This window comes from Zerene cesonia, chromosome 16 (assembly GCF_012273895.1).
Source record: "Zerene cesonia ecotype Mississippi chromosome 16, Zerene_cesonia_1.1, whole genome shotgun sequence".
In the NCBI taxonomy this organism is placed as follows: Eukaryota; Metazoa; Arthropoda; class Insecta; order Lepidoptera; family Pieridae; genus Zerene; species Zerene cesonia.
In genome coordinates this window covers 3624386-3635679 of record NC_052117.1, presented here as the reverse complement: position 1 = coordinate 3635679, position 11294 = coordinate 3624386, and the positions used below count along the sequence as shown (strand labels likewise).

The window sequence follows — 11294 nt, the reverse complement described above, 5'->3', positions numbered from 1 at the left end:
ACATATCTAAATCTATCGAATGGAGCAAAAAAATGTGAATTTTTTTTAAGTCGGGTGCCAAGTTCACATAGCCGCGTCTACTAGACTAAAACTTTGAAAATTCACCGTGACAACTCTATGACTATACATTGCATTATGTATTTAGAAGCAATTAAACTTTTTAAATATCTGCGTTTTCAATTTAAAATATTTCCCCTCAAATAGCCGTTCGATAGCTTTCAGACAGTAGCTCATAAAAATTAGGAAAATTGGCAAGCGTTTAAATATTTCGTCTGGACACGCGAGTCGTTTCACGCAGCTACATTTTAGCACGCTATTTCTTTTGGTAACCAAACGCTCAATATAACTGAGCTTAGACGAAATAAAGTGCTTTGGTTTAAGCAACAGATCTACCTACGTATTTTGTACGTACGTATTTTTTAGGTATACGTATTTTTCTAGGTATTGGGTACATATGTTTAGGTATATATATTGCTAGGTTTTGCTAAAGCAAAAAGAAAATAATTCAATACCAAAATTATCATATTTAATCTCGCCAAATAAACAGGATCATCGTGAAGCACACTCGCTACCCTCTAACATAGCTTACCCCAAATCAAAAGTACTCGAACAAAAATAGATTTGCTGACCGCTAACGACACTCTACACTCCAATCGAGTGAATCAATAAAAATGCTGTCGTCCCGATCATCAATCAAACGTGGAGAGGATCCTGCGAGATCATAAAAACCGATGCCACAATGTCGCGTACATATTTATGAACCGATCTGCGATTGATAGACCGCCCATTCATCAGGCGAAAATCTGTCAAGCGAAGACAAGTTTTGTTGGCCTGTTTACTTTGTGCAAGGCGTGAAATATAATGATAGACCCTTTAATAAAAGTGGTGTATCCAATTTTAACTAATACGTCATCCTCAAACATGCATCATAGGTGCATATTACGAATAGCTTAAAGCTGAACAGTAATGAACAAAGTTTTTACATAATTGAGGTATATCTCACTGCCACAATACTGAAATTTTAGAAAAATAAAATGAGAAAACCAAAATAGTCAAGAACAACGAAACCTTGACGAATAAAATGTGAACGTAAAGTAATATATATGTCCCTAGTATGCCTTTGGGATGGAAGAATCTGCTGTAATTACAAGACAAGTTGAATGTTACGTGTTAAATGACCGTCAGCAATTCTTGCGTCCCTAAGGTTAATGTTTCTCTCCGGGACGAATACTTTTCTAGTTCTATTCGTGTAATTCGTGCCATTCTAGAATTTTGGAATTAACTAACAATTTTGAACAGGAGGATCATTGGGTAATTTAATTTTTTACAGTTTAGATAAGAATTGAAATTATGTCATTTAAAGATGAGATCTTATACGTGTATTCTTTCACTACATTTTTTGCACCAGTTTTTTAGCAATATTTTATTATCTGTAATATTAACACATAAGAAAACGCATCTTATAAGGATGCACAGGTATGTTTATTAACTCAATCATAAAATTATTCAGCAAATAAGTTATTTAACACACTCCTTCCGTGCAGTTCATTCCCTTATTTCAGCAAACTGCATTTCATACGTTTAAAGCCCTTAACCTAAACGCAAATAAAACTTCATAATCCGTTTGTTTGAAAACTGCGCCGGTTTTGCAAAATTCAAATCAACTTTTTCCGTAAGCCATTAAGTGTAGGATTAACTGGTTCATACATTTTTAAAATTAGAGTTGAAATTTGTGAGTTTCGACCTTTCCAATCAACGTAGAAATGCATATTGCTTTATTTATATAAAAAACAAAAGCTATACAGTTTTCTACAACAACAAAAAGGCTGTTTCTGGGTTATTCCATTAAGCAGTAACAACGTTAATTAAAAAAGACTTTTTAAATTAATTTTTCATTATAAAATCGAGCTATACATATAAAATAAAAAGATCGAGAAAACTTTGTCGCTTATTAACCGATTTTGGTGATTTTTAACAAAAATAAAAAAAGTCAAATCGCAGTCGGTGCCCAAAACAAGTGAGTATTTTAATACGAGGAACCGATGTTACTAGTTTCAGTCAGAAGTAAACAGTTTCAGTCAAATGCAAGTCCAGGTGCTGCCAAGCGCCACGACAAAACATCGACACGCAATTTAGTAAGCGATCAGTCCCAATAAAGATACAAGGGATACATTCATAAAAAGAAAGAATCCAGCAAATGTGAGCGTGGGGAATGCAGAATCCTTCATTAACATTGAGGAAAAACTAGGTAACCAACTCCACTGACAGCCCTTGGAACAACATGTGTAGGTTAAGATATGTGGCGTTGTCCGGGTCGGAGGCACCGTTATTGTGTTTGCACCGTGTACTAATTTTTTATATCCATCGTTTGTTCCTTGTCGAGTTCGACCTAACAGAATATGTCATGACCATAACAGTAACCGGTGGACAAGTGACGTTTGTGGGTTGTTAACGTCGTCTAGCATATGGAATGCAATATCGTTTTATAAAACAGCTTTTTGTGAGTTTATATTTGAGTACGATTAACGCTTGTGGCTTTTTTACCTGTTAATATATGATTATCACGTAGGCGGTGGATGAAAAAAAAAAACGAAAATTTGATTTTTCAAAACGATTATGCACTCTTTGATCTTGTACTTACAGAACAGGACATTACTGTAAGAGTTTTTTTTTATGTAAGTTAAAGGAATACATATTTTTTAATAGCGTAAAAGGATTTTCGAAGCTAGGATAATGAAAGGTTTTTGTAAAATATGTTTAATTAAAATTCGCAAAAAGCTGTTTCACTAATGTATATTTTAGCATTGTATCAAAGGCCAGAGGGAAGCAGTGATAATATTTCCGTTGAGATGAATTTCACTAATCTCTCTGGTCGTATATTTTTTGTAACACAAACTCCGAGCTCCTGTTTATTCATTTATTTTCACTCTCCTAATGAAAAGAAGTATTAAACGCGCCTTAAAAATCCTGTGGTTTTCATTCTTGTAATTCATATTATTACATTTTTATTTTAATAGAGACTTTGAAATGACATGCATGTTGTTTATTTTTTAACTTTTTCATAACATTTAAATCAATAATCACAAATTAAGCACCACCGGGCTATGTCACCATCTATTATAAAATTTGACAAGTTACTGTTAATGCATTGTTATTTTTAAACCTACACAAGGATATAAATAAGCTATCTCACGATTTTCCACGACAGTTGCGCTTGGTAACCTTTTTATTGTCTACAAAAGTTTATGTGAATTATAAGAGCTTAGATACGGATGGATAAATATTTTATTATAGTAAATGGATTTTCACTATCTTGTTGTATTTGATATTAAAACACGGATAAGCTTTCAGCCATAAAATATTAATAATAGACAGATCATTATTCATTTAGTCATTGCTTGAAAAGGAAGAAACATGCTATATTCATGAGTCTAGATTTACAACATTTCAATATCACTACCTCAACTTATTTTAATACCTCGCTAAAATACTAATCAGACATTTCGTAATGCTGGTCTCGTGAATAAAATAATTTAAATACTAGATCTAGATAGATTAATAATTAATGAGAATAGAACCCGATGGAAGCGAGATATTTAATACAATCTAATACAATTCAAACAAGATTATTACATGGAAATAGTTAACGAGACGTGGTCATCGATGTGCATATATTCGGTAATGTTAATTCGGGATTGTGCGGATATTTCGAATTACGCTCCAGCTGGTAAAGCCACAGCGCGGTTTCTATATTATCATGAGAGAACTGTTATTTATATAGCTACAGTCATTTTTGATCTATTCTAATCTATTACAATTTATTAGTTATGGGAGGTTAGATCAATGTTTTATGTAGGTATGCTCCCTTACGTAAAATATGTTACTTATTATACCTTTTAAATCCTAAACGAAATTATACCTCCTACGTCTGCAATTTATGATTATTGCATTGTAAATATTTCTATATTTATTCAACAGAATATTTTTATCACGCTTTTATAAACTTCACCTGTACATTTGTTTGTTTGATTATTTGAATGTAACCGATTCATTTAGACTCGATTTTAACCCACTTTATACGGACAGATTTTATTTAAACTTTGTACAAAATTTACAAAGAGCAGTGACAACATAATAATTTCATGAGCCTATCTTATCATCCCAACTGGGCTCGCTAGAACTACATAATTTCCTTAAATATACTCGACATTAGAGTTTTATTGTTATACTAGCTGTGCCCCGCGGTTTCCCCAGCGTAAGTCAGTATCCCGTAGGTATACCGTAATAAAAAGTTACCTATATGTTATTCGAGTTGTCCAGCTGTATACCTACCAAATTTCATTGTAATCGGTTCAGTACTTTTTGCGTGAAACAGTAACAAACATACACACATCCTTACAAACTTTCGCATTTGTAATATTAGTAGGAAGTATAGAAAGTATATTTGTTATCTATTTAATCAAAGTTAAATTAGTAATAATTTTATAAATTGGACATTAGGTATTACGTAACACATTTTTTCTTGTAATTTGAATGTCATACCAAAATTTTATTAATCAATCACTTTAGAAAATATCAAATAGACATAATATAGCAACCTATTCATATCACATACACGCGAGCAAGTTATTCTCAAATATAAATACCAAATTTGCGTCTATTCCAGTATCGCATAACATGAAAGGACTTTCAAAGGCAATATCTATAGGTACAGAAGGTGTACAGCGATTTGCTCACAAAGCCATCTGAATTTCTTTGTGAGATCAATCGACGGCGGTATGCAGAGTCATTGGGATTATTATATCATGTGTGAGTCGTAACCGTAAATCTTTCTGTGGGAATCGGGTATGTTTAACAAATTGCCTAAATGCGACCGTACGCTCGAGTGATTTCGCTTGAATGAATTTGCCTTATTGTTAATATTTACTCTCTTTTGAAAATATTTTTTGTTGCGTATAGATAAGTAGTAATTTACCACCAGTCGAAAAATAAAAATAACGTCCAAATTAAAATTTTATTAAACTGGTCATAGATAATAGGTAAGTTTCTCTTAAATATTTATATATCAGCAAAAAATCCATTTGAATATAATGTACCTATGTGTGTGAAAAATCAAGTACCTAGGTATAATATTATTAACACGCTCTTTATTATTCCTTGCTCCATAGGAACCTACAATAAATTGTATACATATCTAAACCGAACAAAAAATAAAACTGAAAACTATTAAACAACAGTACACTTACGGCGGCGGTGAATGATGTGATGTTATAACATATTCTAGTATCGATTTATTTACAGCCTTGATAAATAATAAAGTATTAGGCACAATCCAACAAAATTTTACATTGAACCTACTATAAGAAATATGGAGAAGTGTTTTTTGCATACTAATTAAACATTACTAAATAAAATCTATAAAACACATACCAATTCCTCAGGTGATCCCGGTTCCTTCATACCATTGCTCTTATCCGTGCTCCCCGTCTCTGTAACAAATCATTCTATATTTACTTCATTTAAATGATAACTTTTATATAGCAAAAAAGGTTATAGGAACAACTATAAAAAAGGAGAATAGAGGAAATACATAAAAGGCTTTCTAAGATCCTCTAAACGGTTAATACTAACAAACATTAAAAAATACGCAATAATATTGACTTGATTCACGCATACCTAAAAGCGTTACATGATGTTTAGATTTGTGAAACAATAATTTATAATACAACTATATTCATCAAAGTCAATACGTATACAATATCGCATATGATAAATACATAACTGTTAATCATTATCCGCAGTAAACTACCAAAATCAATTCTAATGATTGATTCAATCAACTGAGTGGCATTTCATTTAAGCTCGAAACTATAAATATGTTTTCACAATAGATGTCGCTATGCGACACGAAAGCTCTCATTACTGCGTGTGACGTCATCAACGTCGGCCAATGAATTGAGACAAATTGATGCCCCACCTTGCGACACTTAATTTCAAATTAAACTATATAACTCGATTTATGTTCAATCACGAATTATTGAAATCTATTTTGGTTGATTGTGCAATGCAAATGACGTATAATTTAGATTATAATGACATTAACCTAATCGATACAAGAATTTGGTATGAGACAGATATACGAGTATGTGAAAGAAATCTATATCCATTAAAAATATATTTGTTTTTAATACTTAGTACTAACGCAAGTTAAATCTGGAAATAATTGAAAATCAACTGAATTTAAATAAATCAGTAATTTAATTGATTTACCAAGCTAATCCGAATAGTTTTGGTTAATTTAAAGTTTTGCAGAAATGTTCGCAGACACAACGTAGGTTCAAAAAACCCGTATCTTATTAATTTATGTTACATAATATAGGAGTAGTTTAAGGCATTAATTCCTATTAATATGCTGAGTATTGCGGTTTAAGTATTGTTAGAATTCCAGCCGTCTATATAAACGTGATATACAAGCTCAATTTAGAGTAAATTAATACACCCATACTATCAAATATCAAGTTAATTATTTATTCCACGCCAATAAACGGTACAGCAGGTTACTAGCTAACATATTGTCTGGTCCATCGCTAAACGACAAATTGCATTACAGCGTCCGAGCAGCGTATTATGACACTCTAGAATTATTAACAGTGGAATAATTCGCGACATTTAATTACCAGGTTCGCTGACGCACTCCAAATTACGTGGAGCGGCGGAATGGGAGTCAATACGATTTACTGTAATTATGCAACAGAGAACGACATTTTTCCATTGAACGTGTATTTGCGCGAAAAACGATAAATGTTGTATGGAAAATAGCATTTAACGAAATGTACTTTTTACTTTTAATTGAATACGCGAATTCTCCGGAGTGAATCCGCGCAAACATATTCGTTTCGATAGTCGAGTAAGTTTTTAATTTCATTTTTTAGCAGAGCGCTGCAGTAATTGGGCTAATAGTTAAATACTCGATCAATAACCGACGTCATACGACGACGAATTCATTTATGGAATACATTAGATATTACATATTTTAATAGTAGTATAAGTAATTACTTTAATTTATGTAAACTATCTAAATTTTCTACTCAATTTAGACCATGATAAAGATCCCTGATGTATTAGCTCAATGATAAAATTCGTTAAAAATCAGTAAGCAAGTAAATCTCACAATTTAAAACTCAGGTACCATTTCGATAGTACGATTTGAATCCAATGTCAATCGATCATCGATAAGTCATCAGTAACTTTTACCGTTAACTGCTAAACTGTAATACGTCTATGTCGGACAGTATTATGTCATCGAAATCTTATTAGCGTTATCATATCCAGAGGTCACGAGATCTTATAACAGTTGACTCTAATGATAGCTTATGCAACTGATCTGTATACCATCACGACTTATCGCTTTCAAAACTTTCCCTGTCAATTAAATATTGCCTACCGTTTTAAATTCAAGCGTAACTCACGTCTTGGTTAAGCGATCGCTAAGTGGCTATTGTCTTTACGATATAGCCACGACATTCATAATCAATGAATAATTAGGGTGATCATTTCAGTTTCACGTAGGTTATAACTTTCCTTTCTTTAAACTCGTTCAGCTAAGATCATGCAGTTAATGTTTTGCCATGCATAAAATCATTAAATATATAATATACACTTAATTTGATTACCTAATTCTTTGCCCCCTGAATGGTTATTATAAACTTCTAAGAAAGTTTTTTTTTTCAAATATGGGAGTAGGTGCTCATAAATTATAAATATTCATTGGTAGATATTGAAAATAGGGTTAAAAAATCAGGCCCTCTCTTATGTTAAATGACTCTGCTAAACGTAATTGCGTCTTGATTTTACAAGATTTGGACAACACGCAGCTTCAATAAGTGTAGGTTAGTAACAACTAAACACCGAGCACTAACGACTGTCATTGATTAATAATTTTCTTCGCGTCTGAGTGTAACAAATATTAAAGAAACTAAGGCCTACACAATATAAGCTCCAAGGTAACATAGTTAACCAATACCAAGCCAAAACGATAGCATAGGCCCTTTATGAAAAACGTGTTACAACACTGTAAGAGCACTACACGATATATCAGATGTGCCAAACAATCTTGTCAGATAATTACACTTCTCGGTTTTGGTAACAGCCTCATTCTTGTTAAATTGCTACGTGTAATTATATCCACGCCCACGGTTGGGTCACGCAATTCAAATATTCGTCTCTGTCAAGGTTGTATAAAAATAATGCCATTGTTTGTGTCCATAACGACCGCTTTGATATATTATTGAAACGTACAGTTCAGTAGTTATTTATGGAGAAAACATTTTATTGAATCCTGTTATCTACGGTTCACTAGATATTTAAGAGAAATGTTTTTTTTTTTTTGTTTACAAGTACGGAATACAATGAAATTATTAGATCGTTTATAATTTTGGATGTAACCTATTACACAAAGTCAAGGCTGTATAAAAAGAATACTATTGTTTGTGTCGTTATCAAACGCTTCAATATTTTATGAAAACCAATTATATACAGCTAAAAAAGATTATAGAATAAATGCTTATTTGTTTATATTTACAAATTCGGAATACAAGAGGATACTAACAATTTTTTTGCCATTGATATTGATATTGTATCTGAGTTTATACATACCTTTTGATAAATTCAGAGAAATTATTAGTTAGTGTATAATTTCAAAAATATACACTATTTCACACATAGTCAAGGCTGCATTAAAATAATCCTATTGTTTTTGTTGTTATCGATCGCGTAATATTATATGGAAATCAATTACATACAGTTCAGTTAAATTTCAGGAACGTTAATTTTAAAATATGTTACAGTTTGGAATATAAAAGGAAATGATTACAAATTAAAATAATTAACCACGAATTGAGTTTTATATGGTAAATTGACAAAGCTTTCGTCAAATTTAAGTTAAATTCACACCGTCACCGAAAAGATATCTACGAACACGTGCCATTGTTATTTCACAACTACCTCCTAATACGAAAGTATCTCTTAACAGCAGTTCATTATGGGATTTTATAAAATACAACGCTGTAATAGTTTACTTTTCAATTTACGCTTACATTATGTACACATCTCTATTTATCTTTCACTTGAAAATACCTCAGGCCCAGACATTCGCACAAACGTAGATATATTTACAAGAAATGTGGGCGTTGAACCTGTCCATTTAACTTTAAAGAAAAAGACATGTTTTTTATACAACACTTTGACATTGATTTATGCATACGTAAGATGTTTTTTCTAGAAAAAAATATTTTCTAGAAAAAAATATTTCGTATAATCTACATGTATACTAACCTACCTATATTAAAGAAAGTCGTGTTAGTTGCACCATTCATATCTTAAGACGGCTAAACCGATCTTAATGATTTTTAGTTCGTTGGATTTGTCTTCGCCTAGATTTAGCATAACTTAAAAAAAATTTAAAACTTACAATAGAATGTTTACCAGGGCGGAGCCGGGATAGGTAATACAAAAAGGCTTATATGAAATTATTAAACATGTCCTTTTATATTCAGGTAGGTATCGTATATCATGTATATTAATTTTATTCAAACATTCGATAGCTACTCTTATGGAAATTATGTAAAAATATTAGCTTTTCAATTATAACGCTACTATAGTAATGTTGTTATTTATATTTAAAAGCGTTATAATTGCTTTGCATAAAATGTTATATGTTGCATAAAGCCTCCTGTAACATTAAAAATATAAAACAATAGCTTGGGATAGCCGATTTTGACTGCGAATGCTAACAATTTTGTTAGCTAATATATTTGCAGCAATGCTCCAGTATTTGAAAAAAGAAACTATTCGAAATCAACAAAGCAAAAATCGCGCTGCAATCTCAATTTCGCTAACGAGCACAAATTCCATTTACATTTACGCAGCGCTGTGCTTCGCTTGAAGCGTAAGTGTAGCACACGAGTCCGCGTCAACAGATAAATTGGTGCGTTCAAGTTTTTTCACGTTGTTACCACACTCGTCTGACTGGGTTTCGTTTTTTACAATCATACGATAAACGATTGACGAAATTCGTAGACCTGCTTTGTGTTCCGGAATGCTTGGCGCGTCAAACACAACCAAAAAACATACCAGGAATTCATAATGGGGCGGCACGAGCTACCAAAAAGGCAAGATATTTTCCATGGTGTAATTGAATTGGATTGTAACTTACAAATGCTAAGAACAGAATGCCAGTAAAATACATTCAATTAAGATGATAAAATCTATTTTTGTAGTTTTTCTCGAAGCTGTGCGCTTAATTAGGAAAATTACAAATTGTTTAACTTAACTATCCCAGTTAAGTACAACAATTTCGTAATTTTTTATGGCGATATATCTTGAAAGCGTTTTGTCAAGTCGACGGAGAGGAATGCGACTACTTCTTCTAATTATCTCAAGTATTTAATAAGTTACATTATAAATTATCAAGCGTACACTTTTTCAGACGGTTCTCGATGTAATTATGACTTTCCGAGAACATAGACTTGCGAAAGTTCCAATAAGACTTACATTACTCATGTTCTTAGCTTTAGCGAGTAGCATCTTTCCCCTTTGTATTTAATACATAGGACAAAAAAGGATAGCCAAGCCATAATCTTCATATACTTGTGTTATATGTAATATATCTATTTAAGCTATGTAATTTTAATAATTATCAAAATAAAGTTATAAAGTATCGACACAGTATATATGATATGCATATTTCCTAATTCACGTGTTTATCTTTTCAATAGCTGAAACTGCAATAGTTTAACTAACACTGATGACGACAATTAATTTTAATTATACTTTCTTATTTACTACTTATACTTTTTATTAAAACACGTTATTTATTGTTTAATCATAAAGAAAATAAAAATACTGAACACTAGCAAAATCAGTTTTTGATTTAAATTGAAAAGGTGATTACCGGATCCATCGATGTGTTTATCTCCGTGGCTCTATAACCAAGGTCTAAGAATGTCACTGATCGGGCTAGGCGGCTTCATAAATATGGAATTGGTGATTAAAAGGCGTACGTAGGGTTTTTGTGCCTACCTCCGCTTTGGGATGCAAGTAAAGGACCCCGCGCGTGCTTTTATCGTTCTAGCAGTTATTTATGGTATAAGAAACTGCACCCAGCGATAACTACCAATATTCAATGCCGATTACTTAATTTATTCTGACATCTCAAGAACAAATGTTCGAATGTAAATAAAGTATTGTTCGATAGTTGGCGACCAACAAGTCTATTGATAAATACCATCCAAATG

General features: G+C 32.0%; 1 protein-coding gene across 2 annotated transcripts in view; it reads right to left on the bottom strand.

Annotated features, from left to right (window-relative positions):
- The window catches only part of LOC119833138 (apoptosis-stimulating of p53 protein 1), a 175965-nt gene that overhangs the window by 91816 nt on the left and 72855 nt on the right, over positions 1-11294 (bottom strand). For both annotated transcript variants that reach the window (XM_038357054.1, XM_038357057.1), the window contains one exon: positions 5431-5489. In XM_038357054.1, the coding sequence (XP_038212982.1) occupies positions 5431-5489 (59 nt within the window). The remainder of the gene's footprint in view (positions 1-5430; positions 5490-11294) is intronic.